General features: G+C 44.1%; 1 protein-coding gene across 7 annotated transcripts in view; it reads left to right on the forward strand.

Moving 5' to 3' along the window:
* GRIA1 (glutamate ionotropic receptor AMPA type subunit 1) overlaps positions 1-25,724 on the forward strand; it is a 365,851-nt gene that overhangs the window by 320,399 nt on the left and 19,728 nt on the right. For all 7 annotated transcript variants that reach the window (XM_055559484.1, XM_055559480.1, XM_055559490.1 and 4 more), the window contains 2 exons: positions 1,329-1,527; positions 5,842-6,089. In XM_055559484.1, coding sequence (XP_055415459.1) covers positions 1,329-1,527; positions 5,842-6,089 — 447 coding nt within the window. The remainder of the gene's footprint in view (positions 1-1,328; positions 1,528-5,841; positions 6,090-25,724) is intronic.

The raw sequence follows: 25,724 nt of genomic DNA on the forward strand, positions 1-25,724 counted from the left end.
GGGAAGCCCTGGACTTGAAATCTCCTAGCTAAATCCAAACAGTCACAGTAGAACTCTTGGCTGGTCATGTTTCTCTTCACAGCTTTGGGAATAAGAGAGGAGCATTAGCATTAAGTCGCTTCAGTCGTGTCCGACTCTGTGCGACCCCATAGACGACAGCCCACCAGGCTCCTTGGTCCCTAGGATTCTCCAGGCAAGAACACTGGAGTGGGTTGCCATTTCCTTCTCCAATGCATGAAAGTGAAAAGTGAAAGTGAAGTCGCTCAGTCGTGTCCGACTCCCAGCGACCCCATGGACTGCAGCCTAGCAGGTTCCTCCGTCCATGGGATTTTCCAGGCAAGAGAACTGGAGTGGGTTGCCATTGCCTTCTCCGAATAAGAGAGGAGAACAGGACAATAATCTCAAGGATGAATTTCTCATATATGATTGTCATATTTACCACTTTGATCCAGATTAGACTATCATTTGTCTTTAACTTCAGTCAAGTTCTCTTTCACCGTGGTAAGGGAACTGTGCCTGCGCTCAACAAGTGACATTCCCCGAAGTGGCTGGACAGAATGCTGGTGGTGTCTTTTCTTTTGAAAATGGTCTCCCTTCCCTTTCTTCTAATCCATCATTTTGGTAGCCTTTGCCAGCCAGGAGGGCATTGGCTAGAAGGCAGTCTGAAAATATTTCTGGACATGATCAAATGTGTGCATCGTGTGTGTAAATGCATTGCATTCATCTATGTATGTTCATACTTTTGGTATATATGTAACTGCACATAACAGGATGTTTATACGTGTTGGTGATTTCATGGGCAAGTGTTGGCATATCTCTTTGTTGGCATGTGTCTCGATGTGTATGCATGTGTGACAGTGAGTGTGAAGATGTGCCTGCAGAGCTGTCTCACCCATGAATGGCAACCCCACAAGTCCTCATCCACGATAAGGAACGAAAATGCACAGGAGGCTCTGACATTTGGATTCTCACACTCTGCTGACAGAAGAGAAGGGTGCAGTAGGGCGTGCCAGCTCTGCTGATGAGCTGAGGCTAGCCCTCGGCCCCGCCCACATGTGTGCATGCTAAGTCGCTTCAGTCATCTCTGACTTTTTTGCAACCCTGTGGACTGTAGCCCGCCAGGCTCCTCTGTCCAAAGGATTCTCCAGGCAAGAATAATGGAGTTGGTTACCACTGCCTCCAGGGGATGTTCCCAACCCAGGGATTAAACCCACGTCTCTTATGTCTCCTGCATTAGCAGCTGGGTTTTTTACCACTAGCGCCACCTGTCACACAGCCTTCTATAATTGATGTCTGTGCTTCTGACATCTCTTCCCTTTGGCCTGCAGGTCCTTGTCCGGCCGCATCGTGGGCGGCGTCTGGTGGTTCTTCACCTTGATCATCATCTCCTCCTACACAGCCAACCTGGCCGCCTTCCTGACGGTGGAGAGGATGGTGTCTCCCATTGAGAGTGCTGAGGACCTAGCAAAGCAGACGGAAATCGCTTACGGGACCCTAGAAGCGGGATCTACGAAGGAATTCTTCAGGGTAGGGACATCCCTTGCCCAGGGGCACTTCCACAGAAGGGAACCAATACCGTCATTAAAATATCCCTCTCAGAGAGCACGAGATTACAGGCAACTGCTTAAATGAGTGTACGCCAGGGACACTGAGAACGTTTCTCAGCTTTATACAGATCCCCCAAACACCCTCCATTTCTATATTCATGGACACTTCAAAGCTCTTCCACTGAATTAGACCCCCTCACATACCCTAGTCTGTACCAAGTGCTTTGAGGACTGCAGAGTGTATGATATACAATTGCCTTCCTGCTCCCACCGGCACCTTCAGTCTTGTTAGTAACTGGTTAGGAACAGTTGTTTTTTTTTAATCTCTGAAAAATCCAGCTTGTCGTCCCCATGGCAGCCGAGAGCTCCTTGGCAGCCCCAACCCAGAGTCACTCAGTCCTCCATCGACAGTTAATTAAGATGTGTGAAGGGCCATGGGAGCTGCAAATGATAGAGAGATCTGAGAACAAACACCCCAAGCCTGCTTTCCCATCCTCCCTGCCACGCTGTCTTCGTGTTCCTGAAGATGAGATTTTCCTGATAGTTCACACCCAGAGACTGTGAGTGCAGCCTTGGTGCCAGGAGCACTGGGGTGAGGTGGAGGGGACATATTAATTTTCCGCATACTGTTGCCCAGAGCACTCTGCAGCTCAGCCTGTCTGCAGCCCCGCTCCCCGCTGTGACCATCCTGTCAGGTCAAATTGCATCTTGCAATTGCCCTGCTGTGTGCTTTGTTGGTTCTGGGCCTGGAAGGTGATCTGAAAATCTGGGCACAGCTGATTTTATCTATTTCTCAGTTTCCTATAAGAGAATATTCAATATACTCTAGATCCCATGATTGGTCAAGGGTATTCCTTTTCCTAATTTGAGATCCTCCATCCCTTTTCTCCTTTCTTTTTTTTCCCCCTCCCCAGGACATTGTTGCTTGAATGATGAATCTTCATGTAAAGAATCAAATATTTCAAGTTAGCAAGGAACTGAAAGGTGACCATACCAAAACTCCTCATAGAACAAATAGGGAAAGTTAGCAGTAGATAGAAGCCTGGAACCCAGGGCTCTTCACCCCCAAGCCAATGCTCACACTGGTGCCCACTTATGAAACAAATCACCTAGTTTACTTGATTAAAGACTATCTTACAACTCCCTCTACCAAATGCTTCACTAACATTCCCAGTAACTATCTCCATTCATTTTTCCTTGAGAGCTAGAATTTTCCTGGGCCCAAATATCTTTAGAGATTATGTCAGTATTTTGCCAACTCCTGTTGATATCAAGAAAATAATCCTGATATTGTGTGTGAGGAATAATGACATATTACATGTATAAAGAAATCTGTAATCTATATATCAATCACTAGATTAGATAGGTTGCCTGACTCTAGTAGTAACTGGCTTTAAAAAATATATTCCGTTTGTATGGCTGAGTCCCTTTCATGTCCACCTGAAAATATCACAACATTGTTAATTGCCTATCAGTTCAGTTCAGTACTGTTCCTCAGTCATTTCCGACTCTTTGCGACCCCAAGAACCGCAGCATGCCAGGCATCCCTGTCCATCACCAACTCCCGGAGTTTACCCAAACTCATGTTCATTGAGTCGGTGATGCCATCCAACCATCTCATCCTCTGTCATCCCCTTCTCCTCCTGCCCTCAATCTTTCCCAGCATCAGGGTCTTTTCAAATGAGTCAGCTCTTTGCATCAGGTGGCCAAAGTATTGGAGTTTCAGCTTCAACATCAGTCCTTCCAATGAATACCCAGGACAGATCAGATCTCCTTTAGGATGGACTGGTTGGATCTCCTTACAGTCCAAGGGACTCTCAAGAGTCTTCTCCAACACCACAGTTCAAAAGCATCAATTTTTCAGCACTCAGCTTTCTTTATAGTCCAACTCTCACATCCATACATGACTACTAGAAAAACCATAGCTTTGACTAGACAAACCTTTGTTGGCAAAGTAATGTCTCTGCTTTTCAATATGTTGTCTAGGTTGGTCATAACTTTCCTTCCAAGGAGTAAGCGTCTTTTAATTTCATGGCTGCAGTCACCACCTGCAGTGATTTTGGAGCCCAGAAAAATAAAGTCTGACACTGTTTCCACTGTTTCCCCATCTATTTGCCATGAAGTGATGGGACCAGATGCCATGATCTTAGTTTTCTGAATGTTGAGCTTTAAGCCAACTTTTTCACTCTCCACTTTCACTTTCATCAAGAGGCTTTTGAGTTCCTCTTCACTTTCTGCCATAAGGGTGCTGTCATCTGCATATCTGAGGTTATTGATATTTCTCCTGGCAATCTTGATTCCAGCTTGGGCTTCCTCCAGCCCAGGGTTTCTCATGATGTACTCTGCATATAAGTTAAATAAGCAGGGTGACAATATACAGCCTTGACGTACTCCTTTTGCTATTTGGAACCAGTCTGTTGTTCCATGTCCAGTTCTAACTATTGCTTCCTGACCTATATACAGGTTTCTCAAGAGGCAGGTCAGGTGGTCTGGTATTCCCATCTCTTTTAGAATTTTCCAGTTTATTGTGATCCACACAGTCAAAGGCTTTGGCATAGTCAATAAAGCAGAAATAGATGTTTCTCTGGAACTCTCTTGCTTTTTTGATGATCCAGCAGATGTTGGCAATTTGATCTCTGGTTCCTCTGCCTTTTCTAAAACCAGCTTGAACATCTGGAAGTTCACAGTTCACATATTGCTGAAGCCTGGCTTGGAGAATTTAATTGCCTATACTCCAATACAAAATAAAAAGCTTAAAAATATAGTCCCTTTTATGTGTTTAGGGTTTTCCAGGTGCTCAGCAGTAAAGAATCCACCTACCAATGCAAGAGACCTGGGTTCAATCCCTGGGTCGGGAAGATGCCCTGGAGGAGGAAAGGGCAATCCACTCCAGTATTCTTGCCTGGGAAATTCCATAGACAGAGGAGCCTGATGGGCTAAAGTCCATGGGGTCACAAAGAGTCTGACACAACTAAGCACACATGCACACACACACACTCACACACACATGAACATATGTGTTTAACACTTGTCCATTTACAAAGCATTTTCAAAAGCTGGACATCAGTAGCCCTAACATACATCTATTTAATACCTGCCAGTGAAGGGACGCTTTTGGGGAATAACGTCACACAGGACAATGCTGATTTTCGTCCTGGATCATGGACCCTGACCAGGAGTCTGCTGGATGAAAGGTTAGATTCTGTGAAGGACTCATGGAAGGAAAGATGTCCCCTATCCCCAGGCAGTGCCCACAAACTTGACACCTGTGCCCAAGTGTGAATGGCTCTCAATCCTTAACAGTCTAGCCTGGATATCCAGTAAGTGACCGGACTGTGTGTCCTAGAGGAGTATCAATCCTCACAACATTCCTTCTCAAGTGAGGGCACACAGGCCATACAGATGAATAACATGGGGAGCTTCTGAAAAAGATTTATTCTAGGCCCCACCCCAGACCTGCTGAATCAAAATCTCTAGGTTTAGAGCCTGTGGCCTGCATATTTACAGTCTCCATACAGGATTCTGGTGCCCACTAGAATTTGAGAACTATTGTCCTTGGAGCCAAGATAGTCTCAGAATACACACTACTTGTTCTGACCTGTGAGATAATGAGTGGAATGTGGCTGGAGAGAACCAGCATCTCCAGGGGAGTGAACAAATGAGTTGAAGTCACAAAGGAAGGAAGGTCTAAAATGAGTTCAGGAGGAAATGAGGAAAGCAGCTTGGCTGGGTATAGAGGCTTTTGAAATGTTAGCAGAAGACCATATCAAGTCCCAAGTTATTAACTTTATCAGACAACAAATTACATTCTGAGAACAGTCTTGCAATACGAGATGACTGTAACTTGGCACCTATGGTCTAAAAATTCTTTATTGTTGTCTTTTAATGATGTACTCAGATTCCAACTGTAGTCAGCTCTCCACTTCTTCAGGACTGTGTAAATATGACCTTATTGAACAATAGATAGGTCCTTTGATGTCTTTAAGAGTCAGACAGAGCCCCAGTTTCTTAATTCTTCCCGTGTTTAAGAGGAATCTAACTACTTAGCAGTAATTAAAAGATCCTGAGTTCTCCTATTCATTCTGTATTTGCAAGATATTTGTACTTCGGAGCCTACTGGTACTAATTAGAGCCTCTTATTTTGCAATCACTCATAATTTGTTTCTTCCTGAGCTAATCTCGCTCATGAATGTGTGATCAAGCCACATTCAGCTCTTTCATTAGTGTGTGTGTGCCGACCTCCATGCCAAGTGCAGCCCATGCTTCATTCCAGCTTTGTTCTGTCCCCGGCCAGAGATCTAAAATCGCCGTGTTTGAGAAGATGTGGACGTACATGAAGTCAGCAGAGCCATCCGTGTTTGTGCGGACCACAGAGGAGGGGATGATCCGAGTAAGGAAATCCAAAGGCAAATATGCCTACCTTCTAGAGTCCACCATGAATGAGTACATTGAGCAGCGGAAACCCTGTGACACCATGAAGGTGGGAGGTAACTTGGATTCCAAAGGCTATGGCATTGCGACGCCCAAGGGGTCCGCCCTGAGGTAAGTAGCCAAGATTTGCTTCCTCGGTAAACCCTCTCCCCTCCCTGCCTCAGAAAGGAAGCTGCCGTGTCTGCCACATGGCTCCAGTGCCACACGGGAGCTGTCAAGAGGTCTCTTCTTGGATACCTGTGGGCCTGGGAGATTCCAGCCACCTGCGATCTTCAGCCCGGAGGTTGGAAATTGACCCTGGGGCCTCAGCTTGCTCTGACTGTCACTGCCCGCGTGTTCCCTCTCCATGCCTCGTCTCACCCCTCCCAGTGTTCAACATTGATGAACCTTGTGTTTCTATTGTGTGACTTGTAACATGCCACCCTTTACCAGACACCTCCACATCCAACTAGGCCACAAACAGGGTTCTCCAGCAACCTGGATTCTTTGACCGAAGGTGGTTTGTAATGTGTGTCTCCAAAGAAACAAACACGTGGTCCAAATGAAAAATCAAGTCATTTGAGTCCTAAGATTCTAGCCATGGAAACTGAAATGACACCAGTTGAGTGTCGGCACCCATTCTGTCCTTGATGCTGATTTCTTGAGCAAGAAATAGGTAGTTCAGGAAAGAAACAAACAGGATTTTATTTTCACATTAAGAGCCTCTGGTATGCATTCCAAAGACTTATGGCAGAGTCTTATAGAACTAAAGTCAAAAGGCCTAGATTTAACTTTGAGATTTACTAATGACTGTCTTACAAAAGGTAAGACATATCTCCCTGACCTTCAGTATCCTCATCTATAAAGAGAGGCTAATCACCTAATCCTTTCCTAGGTTTAAAGTGGTTTTAAGTTCAAGTGGAATAATCTATACAGAAGGTAATTAAATGCAATACAGTGTGAAGTCACCTGTAAGATATTATGTCAATTACAGAGGGATTAAATCATTTTAGGGAAGAGCAGCATTCAAGGAAAGGTGAGAGTGTGTAAAAGGTTGTAAAAAGATGGAGGGGGGCTCCTAACCCATCATGACATGACATCCAGAGCCACCTCTGCCTCCATATCATTCATTTATTTCAATAATATTGATCCCTACAACAATCTAGGCACTAGGCTAGGAGCTGGAGCTACAATTTGGGGGTAATACAAACATGGTCCCTGTCCCCATGGAACTACATTCTTGAAGGGAAGAAAGACATTAAACACATGATTATTGTTTAATGGTCCATGACTATTATGATAGTCTATAAAACGGGACATAGAGGACACCTACTTTCAACAATTTGGCAGAGTAAAACTCCCACTATAAAACACCTAGATATACTGGAGAAAGATATAACAAATAGCCTTTTAAATGCAAGTTAAGAAATCTCTACACCAAAAAGGAAATCAAAACCATAGTAAGAAGCTAATTATTCTGACGCTGCTCTAAGCAGGAAAAAGTTATAAATTATGTGACAACATATAATACATGAGCAAGAATCAGAAGTAAAAGTAAAAACATAAAAGCAATCAAAAATACTTTTAAAAGAAAAAGGCACTATCATAAAAGACCAGACATATTTGGAAAAGTACCAGTTAGGATTTAGAGAAGCAAAGTAGTCATTAATATAAAATGTCAGTGGAAGTGTTAAACAGCAAATTAGACAGAGTTGAAGAGAAAATTAGTGTACCAGAAAAAATCAGATCAAATTCCGACAATCACACAGGAGTACAAATATAATAAAGAGGTGAAGAGACATGAGAGAGGAAAAAAAACCCAGGTGCATCTTCTTTAAGTTCCAGATGGAGACAAGAAAGGGTGACGCAGGGGTAATATTTGAAGGGAATTTTCCAGAATTTATGGAAAACATAAATACTCAGATTCAAAAATTTTGACTCCCAAGCCGGATAAAAAGATGAAAACCAGCAGCTGATTCAGTCGAAATTACAGAACAGTAAAGACACAGAGAAGATCTCAAATACACCCAGAGATAACAAGGTCCAACTGGAATTCAGGATGGGTGGGATGTGGCTGAGAAGACTCTTCCAAGGATACTTTTTTCAAGCTGAAATGTGATGTATCAATAGGAGTTAAGTAAGTTCAGTGAGGGGAGGGGTAGACAACAGTCTGGGCAGAGGGAACAAAATGTGCAAAGATTCTTAAGACAGAAAATTTTGGTACAGCTCATAAACCAAAAGAAGCTAAATCCTCCTAGAACACAGGTAATAACTAAGAGAAAAGATTTAGCTATGACTGGAGAATGATAAAGTGCAAATAGATTTTGTTAAGGACTTTTGTCCTTATCTGAATAGAAATGAAAATATATTGAAGAATTGTAACTGTCCAAATATCAGGAAATAAACGTATCTGTAGGAATATAAAAATAATTGAATGTGACCTAATAAAAGGAAACAAAATGGCCTGGTATTTTATAAATCATGCATTTTTGTCTGGAAAAACTTAAAAAGCTCTTTGTACACATTTAGGTAAAGTTCAAAGAGGATCCAGAGGACAGTGCTTGGCAAGAGACTTTGAGATACTTACAAAGCATCACCCTAGAAAGGCCCAAAGTAGAGAATGTGTTTTTATAGGTCCAGGAACACCAATGATGCTTCACTGTTATAATTTACTGAAGGTTTTATTAAGTCAGGGACCTCATTTGATCCAAATATTTGGATGCAAAGTTGGGGGCAGGGGAAAGGTACAGAAAGTGACATGAATTGCCCACTCAATACATTACCTCCATCTTCCTATCGCACACACAGATGCCCAGAACATAATGACAAAGTCAGTAACATGAACACAAATCTCAGGTCATCTGGCAATTCAAATGACTTTCCACTGTAACAAGAGCTACTGCTGAGTGACTGCCTACCACATGCCACACACTGTGCTATGCATTAGCTCATATTATCCTCTTGATTTCCCTATGAAGGACCACCATCCCCATTGTACAGATGAGGAAACAGCAGCACAGAATTCAGTTACCTGACCAAGTGGACACAGCTAATAAAGGAGCCAGATTTCAAATCCAGGCAGTCTGACTTCAGAGCCCATGGTTGTACTTACTCTAACACTGTGCTGGGGTCCATGACCGACAGCACCATTAAAGGCAGAAGACTGGACTTAGATCAGGTTTCCCAGTACCTATGTACATGGGTCAAACAATAACCATCAACTCAAAAGATTTGCAAGTGGACTTTTGGAGCCCAGAGCATCCACTCACCACTTTGAAGCCTGAAGGTCATAGTGAATGCTCCCTTTAATGCACTTCTTTTTTTAATGCACCACTTTTTTAAGGAGTAACACTGCCTTAATGGGTTTTACATGATCAAGGTTTCTTTCTGAGATAAGTATTGAAAATAGTTCAACTCTATTAAAGAAATACTTAATTCTATTGCTTATGTCTCTGTAAGACATAACAAGTCATTTACTGTTTGGAGAAAAAAAGACCAAGATAAAAGGAAAGAGTAATGAAAAGGAACATCTTCCAAGTCAGACCACTGATGGTTGATGTGCATGTCAAGAATACATAAATGGGGGTGGCCACATGTCCACAGCTCTCTCCCAGTTCTCCTTTCTCTCCATTGGTGACCTTTATGATAGCCATGGGGCTCCCTGACTCAAAAACAGAAGAGCAACTCTCATCCTAAGAGGCTCCTGAGTTGCTGGTCTGGAAAAATCCCTTCTCCCTCCATAGGATTCTACTTCTCATCTCTGCAATAAAAGGAATCATTCTAGAAACCAGTAGTGTAGAGGTCCCAGGAAACATACCATTGCAAAACAGCTGCAGAAAATATGAGTAAATAACCACATATGCACACACAGTCCAGCCAGGTTTCCTTCATGTTTCTGCCTTACGCGGCCAGATGATGCTGATTCCTCCAGGTATGGTCGAATACCAGCGAGTCATGGCAAATGAACTGCCACAGACACATGTGCCTGCCCCAGCAATCTCAGACCCACTGATCTGATCCCAGCAAATGATTCTGCATGGCAGACATGGGAAATGAGCAGTGGCATAAAGGGGTAGTATTGATACACGATACCTTTGGTCCCCATTGAAAAGGGGCTTCAAGGTACTTAAAGATGATACAGAGGAAATCAGTGTTGTCCTCAAAGTATTTAGAATCACAGAAAATACCTTTCTAAACACCGTCTAACCATTCACAAAACTGCAGACTCTTTAGGAGTTTCTACACCACAGATGTTGCAAACCTTTCTTCCACCCTGTGAAAGGTGGGACTCCTGCAGTCCTCAAAGGAGGGTGTGCTCCAGACTTAGTGCCAGTGCCCACGGCAAGAAAGGACCTCCCTGGCGGTCCCCTCCACCACCTGCTCTCCAGAAAGCTAGACCTGATCACACGTGCACGGCATTCACTCCCTTCCAGCCTGCCTCCAAGAAGCTTCAGGCTCCTCCAAGGCAGATCACCCAGCTCTGCCCATAAGGTCAGAGAACTGATAGCTAAGGCCCAAATGTTCCTCTAAACCTTGCCAGGTCTACTTGGCAGGGGCCAGGCGTGTCCCTACAGAGCAGGAAAAGGCTGTGTCAGTGACAGAATGGTGTGTTTGTCTCTTCTGCTCTGGAAACAGATACTCAGGAAACGAGGTGGTTCAGTGCTTGATTTTTCTATTTGGACAGGTGGCGTTTCTTTGAAACAGATGCTGTTTGTTGGCTGTCCCTGCATGCTGGGGGTTGGGTGAGGGGCTGAGTTTTGTTTCCAAAGCCCTGAGGTTGTGGATAAAGACCTGTACAGCCAATGCCGGTCACTGGGGGAAGATAATTGGTAAACCTACTAATTGTGATCTATTGCCAACTTCTGCTGCCAACTCAATGTATCTGCTGGTCTGAAGTTTCTTTTCTTTATTATGATAAATACTCCCTTCAGTTGGAAGCGCTGTGTTCAAATTTCCTAACTAAGGGAGCATGGCCCCTGTTTTCCCAACCCAAGAAGGAATCCACACCAGATTGGCCTGAGTTAAAATCTCAAGTAATGACGCTCCTTCACAAACCATCTATCAGGAGTTGAATGGATTTGCTGAGAGTTATACCCTAACTGGGACATTGGTCAAAGCCTGGTCTTTAACTGTGACTGTGGTTACGTGGAGTCTTCTTTGGTCCCTGTGATCATGACGTGTTTGTGTTCTGTCACATGTCTTGTCCATGCCGGATGTGTGGGCCAAGGTGACAGGAAGAGAGTGCAGCTTAGTGGGTGAGGGGCTAAGACCCACTTCCCATGCTTTCCATGCAGCTTCACAGACTCCTTTTCTTCACACAAAGAACTGTGTGCTGCACGTCAGGGATCAGTGGTGAGAGACACACGATTCCAGCCCTTAAATGATGCATGATCAAGCATAGCTCATTAGCAGTATTATATAGAGACCTGATAGTCTACCCAATGCCCTAAGAGAGTCAGACATGCAAGAGGAGGAGAGTTAGCATCAGAATGGGAGAATGTCCAAAGGTTTCAAGGCCGAGGTAACAACCAAGACAGGCCCCTGAAGAAACTGTGATAGGTGAGAAGGGACTCCAGGTGGAGAGGACAGAGGAAAAGCAAACACAGAGGTGGGAAAACATAGGGCTTGTTTTCAGGAACGAAATCCACTTGAACTAGTGTGCACATTAATAAGCAAGAGCGACAGGCTGTGGTCACAGTGAAAAGGATTTCAAATGTCTCTGTATTTTTTATCTGATGTCAGTAGGGGTCACTGAAGGCCACTGATGGAGGAACCATGTCAGACAGACTCCCAAAGATGATCTTGGCAGTGGTTTGTGAGAACCTGCAGGCAGAGAAGGTTATTTAGAAAGCCGTTGTGGTCATTTGGGTAGGAGATAAGGAATGTGGTTACAAATCATAAGGAGATGGGGACAGATGGAAGAAGTGGTTCTATGTTTGTCATCAAAGTCTTACTTTAAGACTTGGTAGTTTTGGAAAGAAGTCTGTTATAGGCACTTTCTAGGGACTCCTGTGCTCCTCTTCAGGAATAACCAGGTACAAACTGATTCTGGCAAGGACAGAAAACAGGCAGACATGGGGTTTACCTCCCAAACAGAATTATTCACTTCAGTTCAGTTCAGTTGCTCAGTCGTGTCCAACTCTTTGTGACCCCATGAATCGCAGCACTCCAGGCCTCCCTGTCCATCACCAACTCCTGGAGCTCACTCAAACTCACGTCCATCGAGTCGGTGATGCTATCCAGCCATCTCATCCTCTGTCATCCCCTTCTCCTCCTGCCCCCAATCCCTCCCAGCATCAAGGTCTTTTGCAATGAGTCAACTCTTTGCATCAGGTGACCAAAGTACTGTAGTTTCAGCTTTAGCATCATTCCTTCCAAAGAACATCCAGGACTGATCTCCTTTAGAATGGACTGGTTGGATCTCCTTGCAGTCCAAGGGACTCTCAAGAGTCTTCTCCAACACCACAGTTCAAAAGCATCAATTCTTCGGCTCTCAGCTTTCTTCACAGTCCAATAGCCTTGACTAGACGGACCTTTGTTGGCAAAGTAATGTCTCTGCTTTTGAATATGCTATCTAGGTTGGACATAACTTTCCTTCCAAGGAGTAAGCGTCTTTTAATTTCATGGCTGCAATCACCATCTGCAGTGATTTCAGAGCCCAAAAAAATAAAGTCTGACACTGTTTCCACTGTTTCCCCATCTATTTCCCATGAAGTGATGGGACCAGATGCCATGATCTTCGTTTTCTGAATGTTGAGCTTTAAGCCAACTTTTTCACTCTCCTCTTTCACTTTCATCAAGAGGCTTTTGAGTTCCTCTTCACTTTCTGCCATAAGGGTGGTGTCATCTGCATATCTGAGGTTATTGATATTTCTCCTGACAATCTTGATTCCAGCTTGTGCTTCTTCCAGCCCAGCATTTCTCATGATGTACTCTGCATATAAGTTAAATAAGCAGGGTGACAATATACAGCCTTGACGTACTCCTTTTCCTATTTGGAACCAGTCTGTTGTTCCATGTCCAGTTTGAACTGTTGCTTCCTGACCTGCATATAGGTTTCTCAAGAGGCAGGTCAGGTGGTATTATTAACCCACCTCAATTTTACCTCTAGGGCAACTAGAATGTTGAGAAAGGCTGGGAGGGGTACAGAATTCCTGGCACTGGAGTAGAAATGATGGAGAATGCCAATTATGTCTTCCTCCTTTAGCACTGACTGTGAAAGTGTTAGTCACTCAGTCGTGTCCAACTCTTCACCACCCAATGGACTGTAGCCCACCAGGCTGCTCTGTCCACGGGAGTCTCCAGGCAAGAATAGTGGAGTGTGTTTCCATTTCCTCCTTCTGGGGATCTTCCTAATCCAGGGATCGAACCCATACCTCCTGCATTGCAGGCAGATTCTTTGTCTGAGTCACTAGAGAAGGCCAGCACTGACTGTAGCTTGTTTATATCTGTTTTAGTTTTTAATCGGACATAAGTTCAAGATTGCTCATCAACATTTTAGTCTCAATAACATTCCTACTGAATATATTTTTCTCCCTTCACACAAACCAAGGCTAGAAAATATCTCCTAAGAATCACCTGTCTGCATTGGCATTTGGCTAAAAATAAGGAGGGAGGTTAAGGCCATGACTCAGGAAGAGATATCACAAGGTTTTATAGGGAGTGGTCTCACTTCCAGGGACTGAAGGTCTCCTAGCTGCCCACCTCCACACTGGGACCATGTGACATTATTGTATCTTCAAGGTAATTACGATTTTTCTACTTTTAGAGTCACGTTGACTGAGAATATAACTGGGAAACAAACAAATTCTGTTTGATGGTGTTGACTTGCCATAAAGAACCACTTCCCAACTTCAGTATGCTTTAAAATCTAGGGAAGCTGGTTTAAAATGCCCCTTTCTAGACTCTGATTCTGGAGATTCCTGATTCTGCAGGTCTAGGTGGGGTCCAGGAATGTTCAATTTCCACAAGTCCCCTGGTGATTCTGTTATGGTGGACAGCAGTCCACTTTGGGAGACAAGGTTAGAGGTCAGGAAAGAGAGTTGTACATGTTTTCTGAGGAAGCAGTGGCTTGGAAACAAAAGGAAGATGATTATGATGGGAGAATGACAGGGAAACTGCATTGAATAGTGTCGAAACCATGATCCATGGAGTCAAACAACCTCAATTCAAGGTCAAGGGCCATTACTTTACCAGCAGTGTGATCTAGCTTGGTGAGTCACTATAATTTTATGAGCCTCTGTTTTCTCTTCTGTAAAATTGGAGTAATAACAATTCATTGCAGTTGCTCTGAGTTCTGATGAAATAACATAAAGTGCTTGTCACAGAGGGTACTCATTACTGTTAATTCTCCACCCCAATCCTCCTCCCATTAGACCTATCACAAAATCACTTTTGGGCCAAATAACTTATTTTTTCCTTCTTTGTGAAACCAACTGTGTTCATCAGAAATACACGTGAGCCCCACCCTCATCCCTCTGTATTAGAAATAAATTGTCTCTCTCTGAGAACAATCTGTGGTCCTCCCCCACAGAGAAGGCACTTTAAAAAAAATAAAACCCTGATATTTCTTTCTCTCCCTCCCTCCCACCCTCTTCCCATAGTATGGTATTGGTGCAGGGTCTGCTGCTGAGAATACATACAGTATGTCTCAGGGAAATGACAGTCCCTTTCAATTGGTCCTTGCCTCCTGATGGGTAGCCAGGGATGCTTGTTGTCATGGTAACCCCCTGAACTCTGTGACCCAGGTCAGGCCTGATCAAAGACAAAGGTCTCTCAGCAGAGAGGCTGGATTTGCCTGTATCTTCAGAAGAGCCAGAGAGAAAGGAAGAGAGGGAGGGAATTGAAGGATAAAAAGGGAGAGAGGAAAAAAAAGAAGGGAGGGACCAAGAGGGAGGTAGAAAGAGAAAGCGTTGTGTGTGCTTGTGTGTTTGAATAGAGACTGGAGGTTTGCCAGAGGAGTGCTGCATCAATACAGAAGCTTCTCAGGTCAGGACACATGGGATGGATTAGAGAAAATGCAGAGAAACCTTCTAGGAGACTGGTGCCCTAGCCCAGAACACAAGCCCAAGCCAGAGGGTGGGAGGCGGTTAATTTAGCCTTTTAGTGGTGGTGCTAAGACCTGCTGTTAACATTTATCAAGCACTGACTCATCCCGGGCACTTCTCTGAAGTATGAGATGCTCACTGGCTTATGTAATCCTAACAACAACCCTGGGAAGGTAATATTGTTTTCATCCCGATTGTATAATTTGGGAAACTGAGGCACAGAGAGATTATGGAGCTTGCACAGGGTGACCTGGTATGGAAACTGTAAAGCTGGGTTTTCAACCCAGGCAACATGATATCCCAGGTTGGGATCTTCTCAACCATGAGGCCAGAGTGTATATAAAGAGGGAAACTGTCAGGAAAAGATTATTATTTGGAAGAAAAGATCATTTATCCTCTCCCCAACACACACACACACAATTTAGTCCTTAGATGGAAAAGAATCTGCCTGACAATGCAGAAGACCCAGGTTCGATTCTTGGGTCAGTAAGATCCCCTGGTGAAAGGACTGGCTACCCACTCTAGTATTCTTGCCTGGGAAATCCCATGGACAGAGGAGCCTGGTGGTCTATGGTCCATGGGGTCACAAAGAGTCAGACACAACTGAGCAACTAACATTTTTACAACCAATATACAAATAAGAAAAGTAAGGTTCCAGAAAGGGAGGTGGCTGGCTGTCTGAGCTGCTGGAATTCCCTAGGGAATCCTGCCTTCCTTCTGCACCCTTTGCCTTTAGGTGGGCACACAGTGCAAGGGTCAAGGTCACACCACAGGCTGATGTCACTGTCCTCTGTCTAACAATGGAAAGGGGCACATCCATTGCTTCTTAAGTTTCCCTGCTTGCCCATGATGGACTGAAACAAAAACATCCCTGAAAGAGTTCTATGCTTCCTGAAACTCCACAGTGCTTTCAATTTCTTTCAGTGATGAAAAGCAGACCACTTTACACTGTATATAAGAGGAAAGAAGAGAAGACTTGTATTCATTTCATAACTACTATATGCCAGGCAGGGTGGGTGCCTTCCAGACCCTAGCAATGTCCCAGCATTCATCCTCCCCTCATATAGGAGGATTTAGAAGTTATCATTTTCCTTCGCAGGTTAGGAAGCTAAGACTCAGAGTAGTGAAGCTTTGCCCAGGTTCTCAGAGTGATTCATGGGACAGAGCTTAAGTACAAACCCTAATTACAAAACCCTTTTTCCCCCTACATTCCCCATTCCGTGCTAACAGTGGCACACTTCCCTGCCTCTGCCACCTTGTAAGGTGGCATCCTGAGAACATTGTGGGAAACGAGACACCGGACGGCCTCCACAGCCAAAGCACTCCTTCACGAGGCACCCGGCTAGGCTGGAGCTGCGTGGTGCGGATTTATGTTGGAGGATTCTGGCGGCATCACAAAGGCAAACGCACACTTACTCCTGTTAGGGCTCTGTTTTTATCATGCCTGGTGGAGGAGCTCGTAACCAGCAGAGCAACACATTAAGGAGAGAGGGGAGGAGAGTGGAGAGAGCAAGGTGACAAGGAAGATCTGGGGAGAGGAACCACACAGGAAAGGAATGGCCTTGACCACGGTGAGAACAGCAGCCAGAGCAGGCTGTGATTTGCCTGCCCAAGCACTGAGTTCTCCCGCTGATACACAAATTGCATGATGCTTTCTTTTAAGAGGCTGATACTGTCAAAAATAGCACTTCTTCTCTCTCTCTCTCTCTCTCTCTCTCTCTCTCTCTCTCTCTCAATCTATCCTCCTCCCTCCACCTCTCTCCCCTCAGCAACTTTATTTCAGATTTGCCCAGTATTTTGCTTTTCCCAAGAAGACAGGTGCTGTTACACAAAGGCAGACCAGGATGGGGAAGGACTGCATACGTGCCCCAGCTCTATCTCTTGGGGATTGTGGATAACAGAAGCAATATATTTTGTGTAGATCAGACCCTGTTCAAACTCTGCCTTTCACATCTACAATCCTGTCACCTTAAGGAAGTAGCAAGCAGCAGCATGGACCACTGACTGATTGTCAGGGCCCTGGAGTTAGGACCCAGTATAAATCCTAGGACTGACAGTTAATGGTAAAAATCGTTCAGACATGTTATTTCCACTCCCAAAGTCTCAATTTTCCCAAATATAACAACTGAAGGTAGCACTATCATAAACTTTGGTGGTTGTTAAATGATTAAATGAGATGCTATGAAGTGCTTAGCATGGTGCCTGGTACACATTTAGTGACTAAGAACTGTTATTACTTAATCTCTCAGAAGCTTGTTTTCTCATCTTCCCAATGGGGATCCTGAAACCCTGCAGGATTGTCTTAAGGATAAAGGCAATCACTTATGAAGAGCTCAAGGTGCCTCTGGAGTTCTTGGATATTAATCTCCTTTGCTCCCCGACGGGCCCCTCAACGTGCTCCTCCCAGGGGAGCAGCATCTATTCTGTGAGTTTGGGGATCAACCCAAATAAGTGGTGATTACCTTCTCTGAGCCAGACCCTTCTTCGCTTCCTTTTATTGCAAAGGGGCAGAAACTGTAGGATACCAAGAAACACAACTGTTTAGATATATAGTTTTATTCCCTTTACACTGGGTATCACAAACATTTAGCTGAAAGCCACATTGCTTCCATCTATTTGTCTGAAGGTAGAAAAGAAAGGGGTAGGGAGTGGTCCTGAGTTGAGCCCCTGCACAGAAATTCTGGGTCATCTGTTTCAGGAACGTCTTATGAATGGTCCTGTGGGCTGTGATCCTGGTTGGATCATCATATCTAATCAGTCTCTCCCTTGGGGAAGATAAGGGACAAAGACCCAGCTGAATCTTTAACCAAAGAAACCACATCCTCCCAACTGGATGGGGGTGGTAAGCCAGCAGTTTTCAAACAAAAGAAAGTCAGGCAGGGAAATTTACATATATTATTCATCCCTCCTCAGCACAGACAACTAGCAGAAAAAGAGCATAATGACCTCTTAATCATAGTCTCTATCCCCATGGGAATGAAATTTATTTAGCTGGAAGAATGTTTTAAAAAAAATTCATACCACTAGTCAAGCCAGTCTCCCTGTGTCCCATAAACACTACTTTTCCCCAGTCCAGTCTCTTTCCTCTTACTGCTTTTTATTTCTCTCCACCTATAATTCAAAATACAATTTAGTGAAGCAAGGGCCAACTGTCCCACAGAACCTAAAGGAAAACGTAGCTTGTAGGAAACTCCTATTGATTGCATGCCACATGGACTGATTTCTATCCAGCCAACTTCCATGTATATTGTAACTTCATGAGCATGTTATCAAATTAGTTGATGTGTTTGCTCTGTCTGTGTTTGCTCTGTCTACTTCAGAAAACCAGGAAATACTAGTCTCACTGCATAGACCATATAACACAAATTAAATGAACCAGCTCTTTAAAGGGACTTAATAGTACCTTTAATAGTATCACTGTTACCAGTGATCTCCCTAGATGCAGCCTGAAAGTATATGACCATGATCATGTAACTGAATTCTACCAACACCCCAAGTATAGTATTCTCAAAGCACTAAGTACATACTTTTAAGGAAAGCAAAGATGAATACATCACGATAGTGGCACCTCCAAGATTAGGTCCCAAGATCTAATGCAGGGACTGCAACTGTGCACGCCCCCAGGGGCCTGGAAAAGAAAATGAATGAAAAGGACTAGGGGTAAATATGTATGTAGTTTCCTCATTTTCAACAGAGGCCTAAGTATAGGCAACACTTCCTCTATTCTAAGAAACAAAACCACAGTGCAAATACTAGGGTAAATAGCAATTAAATATTTATTGAGGTATTAATATATATGGCAAGTCCTCACATGCCTTCCCTAATTCATGTACTCCTCACAGAAACCCAGTGACACAGGTACTATTAAGAATCTCTTACAGATAATCAATCAGTGGCACCAAGAGCTTACGTAAATTATCAAAGGTCATCCAGCTAGTAGATGTCAGAGTCAGAATTTGAACCCAGACACTGCAGCTTCAGAGCCTATGCCTTTATCCACTCCACTATGCTGTAAATGGGGAAGTGACAGTCTCTAGGGAATTGCTGGGGCCTTAGTGAACAAAAGAGTGTATGCCTGTGTAGAGCAGACAGGCTCCACTCAGTTCTGCTGTAGCAATGCCATATGGGAACTCTGCCAGAACTTCTCATTTTTCCAAAAGAAATTGTGATTCTTCTGTGAACTATTGAAAATTTGAGTGCTCGTCACGGCTAAGGGAGAAGGAAAGAGAGGACACACAGTAACAACACCAATGCCAAGAAGAAAGGAAGTACCATAAAGATAGACAGATAGATGGACAGAGAGATCAGCTGATGGAACAATCAACAGAGAAGGCACCGTGGGAAAAGCATGCACCAACACCCCAAGTATAGTTAGTTCTAGCAAGACCTCCAGCGGGAAGCAGCAGTCCCTGAATGAGGCCTTCAAACAGTGATGGGGAGGACGTATTTCAGGTAAAAGGTACACCAAGTGTACAGTAATAGAGTGAAAAGGATGCTAATTCATGCATTCGTTTTCCATCTGTGTTCCACTGTTTTTCCTCAGGGGAATCATTTTCTCATAGAAAATCTCTCATGGAATCCCATTTTGCAAGACAGATAGGAGTGGAACTGCTGAAGGAAGAGATGAGAGGCTGGAGGTAGCAGTGGGGAGGGGGAGGAGGAGAGAGAGCTGGAGACAGGTTCAGGCCAAGCGGGGGCACGTGGGAGACCAGAGCTGCCTCTTGTCCCTGGGAACCATTCCCTATAACTGGAGGAAACCATTCTCCGCATTCTGACCCTGTGCATTTTAAAGTCCACAAGAAAATAACAGTCCTGATGGTCTGCCCAGCCTCCTTTTCACACTGACATCTGTCTTCTGCTAGCCAGTCCTTAGAATGAGCCCAGATTTTCTTCCTTTCATTGAACCAGAGGTGGCCGAGATGAGGCCAGTAGGCTGGCTCTCATCCTGAACGGTGTTTCCACTCCCTCTATTGTTTGTGGGAAGACTTGCATTCATTCCCTCCATTATCTTTTGTGAAGCATCTCTGAGGTGGCTGACACAGAGCCACCTGCCTGCTGCTACTGGCAAATGGGCCTGCATTACAGCACCAGATGTGGTTTACTGTGAGCTGCCAACGAACTGGTGACACCTGCTTCTCACAATATGGGGTGGCCTGGGGGTCAAACATGCCTCCAAAATGCTTTCTGTCTGTAGAATCCCTGGCTGCAGGGGCCAGACCTCAGGTCCCCATCTGGATCTCTGGGCTTCATCAGATAACCTTAGCCACAGGACCCTAAAGAAAGTTACAGGGCCAGAAACACGTGTCACACATGTAAAACTAGTTTCTGAGGGTTCAAGTAACAGGTGCTACAACATATGTCTTAGAAACTGAAAAGCATTCCTTCATTCAGCAAACATTTCTCAAGCAGCTACTGTGTGAGCTATGGTGTCCCTACCATTAAAGAGATCTCAATCTGGCTGGAGGAGTAGATGACGGATAATGAAGTCCTGAGTCTGCTGTGTTGGGGCATCAAGTACAGCAGGAAAGAAAGGAAGGCTAGATCCATTCTGTCTGGGTCATCACAGGAAGCATTGCAGAGAATAACATACATTAGAGGCTTGAAAGATGAATAGGTTCCACAGTGGCCAAGTGTGCCATGCAGAGCATGTACCAACACACCAGGGTACGGCTTTTGTGGCACGTCCAATCCAGTCACTTGAAAATGCCCAGATTTAATCTCAAAGCACCTTCACCTCTGTCACCTCATTTGATTCTCACACTACGGGCAGCTGGGGCAGGAGAATTATTCCCATCTTACAAGTAGAAAACTGAGATACAGTTAAGGTGACCAGCTGTCTGGGCTTGCCCAGCACTGAGTAGGTTTGCTGGATGTGCAATTTCCAGTGCTAAAGCCAGGAAACCCCAGGTCATCGGGAACCAGTTGGTCACTCTAGGGATAGTTACAGGACGAGTCATATAACTTGATCAGAGAGTGAGTGAGGGACTCAAATGAGACCTTCAGACTCTCCTCCACCCCAGAGTAGACAGAGAAGAGAGTGCACGACGTGTTTTTGCCTTTTTTTTCTTTCTTTTAAACCAAGTCCTTTGTGTTGTTTTGTAGAGTCAGAAACCAAAGACAAAACCTCTGTGCTCTGACTGACTCACTGCCTGGCCAACAGTCCTTCTCGTAAGGTCACAGAACTGTATGTCCCCTGGGTATACTCAACCAGGGAAAAAACCATCTGGAATGGCCAACGAGAAGGCAACTTTGAGCCTACCTCTATTTCTGAAGGAGACCTGAGGATGTCTGCATTTTCACGGAGGCTCCTGATATAACCCACTCACTCTCTTTCTGCTTGGTCATCGGTTCACCTCTCCCACTTTGCTTACCACCCCAAGCTACTGGATCAGTATAGTCCTATGAACCCTTAGCTTTTTGCCCAGAGATGGTGTTTCCCTTACATGGTCCATACTGATGATGTCACAGACTGGACTATGGACAGAAGGCATCTCATAGACCACTGTCCAATTAAGACAGTGGTGTGCACGATTCAGGTCTCCAAATATCTAGTCCTGTCCTAGAATCAACCACCCATCTCCACAAGGCATAGCAGGTCAAACAAGCTTGGGTTCTTGGCCAAAGTTCTGTCTCTCGCTCCCAGCCAAATGAGCCTGGTTTGATCTCAACAAAGGGACAGAAACAACCAGAGAAGGTTGCTCCTCAAAACCCTCAGCAGAAGTGGTTTCCACCTCCTTCTCCACAGGCCATGGCCAGTGCAGGGAGAAGTATAAAAAAGAAAGGAGGTGGCCAGGCCTTCTGCACAGACAGAGCACCCTGGGCCTCAGAAGCCTCAAACCTCATGGGAGGAAGAGTTAGAATGACCATGCTCACTTGTATATGTGTGTGTGCTTGGTCATGTCCAACTCTTTGCTACCCTATGGACTATAGCCCACCAGGGTCCTCTGTCCATGGAATTTTCCAGGCAAGAATACTGGAGTAGGTTGCCATTTCCTACTCCAGAGGATCTTCCCGACCCAGGGATTGAATCTGCACCTCTTGCATCTCCCACATTGCCAGGCAGATTCTTTACCACTGAGCCACCTCAGAAGCCTCACTTACTTGTATACTGACATGTAATTCAGGGCATGGAAATTCCCACCCTTCATGGCTCTCCCTCAGTGTCTTCAAACCTCACTCATCAGTAACTGCACTCCCCCTTCCTGAAGGCAGATGCAGAGCCCCTTGAAGTCTTCCCCTGGAAGCCCAGTAGTTCCCAGACTAGAGAGGTCATGGATCATCAATGTCCAAAAAGGAAATGGGAGTGGCATGGTACACTTGACAATGGGATATCTTGCCAAGGAAACATATGAAAGAAACAAAAGAAAAAATTATCATCCCTCATCAACATCATTTAGTAAGAGAAGTGTGTTAACATCAAAAAAGAAGGAAAAGAAATCATCAATTGAACATAAAGGAGTGTCCTTTCAGTGGAAAAGCTCGACTCCCTAAAAACTCACTATACAACCCTGCTGTTTTCTCATTTTCCCATTGATGAGTAAAAGCTTCATCACCAAATGGCCTGGCTCATTGGACCAGCCCTCTGGGATCCACTGATTAAATCCCAACTTTATCTCTAGCTCATGAATTCCCTCCATGTTTTCTCTGACAAACAGTTGTCCCACCAACAATGTCTTACCAAATTGACACTTTTCAAATAGCAGTTCCCAGAGAGCTCCAACAATTCCAAAGTTTGTCACCCTACTGAGCAGTAATCTGTGTCGCTGTGGCTTCATCTCCCTGATCTAATACTGCCCTCCAGCATCTCAGAGATTAAATTTAATTCCTCTTCCACTAATGATCAATCCCAAACTTTCAAGTGAGCCCTGTTTACTTTGCAGTGACCCATTATCTCTGTCATCTCTGGATCCAGGGTTACTTTTGATGCTGTCTGTTTCTCTTATGTAAGTCATTGTATCCACTAATTAGTTGATGCCTATTTACTTAGGACTGAGTGCTGAGTAAGGAAGGGCTGCTAGTCTGAGGCTTCTCCCTGCTTAAACACCCTCTGTATCTCCCTGGCCCACAGGTACAATGTTGACTCGTTAGTATTCAAGGATGTTAACAGTTGGGACTCAGCTGTTGTAACCTCATCTTCCTCTCATCATGACCACACTCCCCAGGCCCTGTAATTCCTATATTGAGGCTTCTGATTTCCCTTTGCACAAAACAGTCCCTGAAGGTTTCCTAACTTCCACTCACTATCAGAATTAACCCCTCTATTTTTGGTATTTTCATAACCCTTTATCCTAAAATCATATATAGTCTTCCATGAACTATTGAGAAACTTCTCTCCCTCCCACACTAGACTGTACGTTCCTTGAAAGATAAGGTTTACAACTTTATTCCTATCAAGGTATTCCGTATCCCTACTAAGTACCTAGCATAGTACTTGACACTTAATGGGCCCTCATAAAGTATTTGGGAAGTTGATCTGAAGACATCGACTCTTTACTCCAAAGGCTTTATAATCAAGCTAAAGGCTGAGGCTAACGCACATGCAACTGTGGTGGGCAGTGCAGTGAATTGGTTGCTAGTTGTCGGGGAATTTCATGTTCTGGTTTTTTTAGCTACGAGGTGAGTGAGATCTTAGCTCCCTAACCAGGGATCAAACCTACACCCTCTACATTGGAAAGCGAAGTCTCAACCATTGGACTGCCAGGAAAGTCACAGCAGGGAATTTTAAAGGAAAAATCAACTGTTCAAGGAAAAATTCAGGGAAAACATGGGGAGCATTGTAGGACAACCAGGTATTAGGAAAGAACTCAGGAGAACAGGAAGATGCAAGTACAGAGAAACAGGAAGAAACACACTGTTTGAAGGAGAGCAGGATGCCTAGCAGCCTAGGCTGATAAAAACCAAAGCTTCCTCTGGAGGAGGAGAAGCCAAGCATATCGTTGCAGGCTGGGCGTCAACTCCAACAGTTGTTTTATCCAGCACTGCTCAGATGCTTGAATTCAAGGTTTTGAAGGAAAGAGTGGAAGTGTGGACAAATGCTTTAGAATCAAAGCCCCAAATACAGTCCTTAGCCTTTCATAAGTTGAGGCCCAATTAAAATCATCTGAAATATCTCCCTTGGCTGCTTTTGCTTTTTCCGAACTTTAATTTTCCTGCAAATATATGATAATATACTTCTTCACCATGGCAAAATTGAATACAAAGTTGAGTACAGGTCATCCAAGAGAATGTATTTCCAGAATTCTAACTTCTCCCTCCCAAGATAATTCACTGATACAAAGGCTCCCCTGGGTCTATCAGCTCCTGTGGCTGAAGGTCAGGGTTCAGGAAGTTGAGGGTGTCTTCTGCTCACTGGCCCTTTTGGGGAGTAAATGGCACACACATCAATCACCATGTCAGTGATTACAAGCCCAGCTGCATCCTCTAAGGACCCAGGACAATCATCACCTTTTTGCTGAACATTTGTCTAAATCTGGGAATTTTCAGGTGACTCTTAACTCTGCCTAATTAGGACCACACCTGATTCTGCTTTTGTTTGTTTGCTTTAGGTTTGTTTCTCTATATTCCAAGCGCAGGATTTGGCATAAGAAAAGTTCAACTAGAGATAGGTTTAATGACACAAGTACATGTAATAACCATCAGTATTTGAGGCCTTTATAAATGCCTTGCTAAGATACATCCAGTACTCCAGTCTTCCACTCCAGTATTCTTGCCTGGGAAACCCCATGGACAGAGGAGCCTGCTGTGTACAGTCCAAAGGGTCACAAAGAGTCAGACAGGACTGAATGACTAAGCATGCAAGATCCTTGCAGTTCTGTTTTTTATTCAAATTATACAGGGAATAAAGAATAGTGTGCTACATTCATTCTGAAATGTCATCCTTTCTGTTTCTTTGATCCTTCAAATGTCCTTAATTCAACTAAAGGGAGGTGATGTTAAAGGTTTCTTTAAACATTTTTATTTAGCAAAATTAACACTTAATATACACCTGTCTTAGCTCTCCCAACTGCACTTTTTCTCCTCATCCAAGAAATCTATATATCTGGAAACTACTGCTAGTCAGGAGCATGGCCTCTGTTATATAGGATCCTGGATTCTGCATGACTCTGGGCTCTTATTAAGTTCTTAGCTTTCATTTTAATGTAATATTTTCAGGAGGGAATATTTGCCAATCAAATGTATATCAAATGTAAATGCCAATCAAAATTCTTTAAATTCTATTTGAACATGTTGGGTATAACCTGTTTCTAAGGATAGTATCACTATCAATTACCAATGGCACTGATTTGCAATATAGTGGATCTTCTAGAAAACACATATTATAGGACAGTTTACCAGAACCAGTTAGCTACAGGTGATCATCTTTCTAGGACCATCATTCTTGTTAGAAGTGATGAAAGAAGGAAGAAAAGGAAAACGAGAGTCAAGTTGTAAACTAGCATCTTCCGAAATGGCTTACAAGGTGGTTTTTCTCATTTGCTGCTTTTGCTCTGCTGTAGACTTGGAGACTACAGACCCTTGGGTATTAGAGCCATAGGCAAAGTAGAAGTTTTTAAACTGACTCAACAAGTGTGGGGCCAAAAGGCCTAAGTGAGCACTAGAAGGATCTTTGGAAAGCTGGGAAGTACACTGGTTATATACATGGACTTGAGTCACACAGAGCTGGGTTAGAACCATAGGCAAGTTACATATTTGTCTGTGGGACGAAAACAGCAATAATATG

This window comes from Bubalus kerabau, chromosome 1, assembly GCF_029407905.1.
Source record: "Bubalus kerabau isolate K-KA32 ecotype Philippines breed swamp buffalo chromosome 1, PCC_UOA_SB_1v2, whole genome shotgun sequence".
NCBI lineage: Eukaryota > Metazoa > Chordata > Mammalia > Artiodactyla > Bovidae > Bubalus > Bubalus kerabau.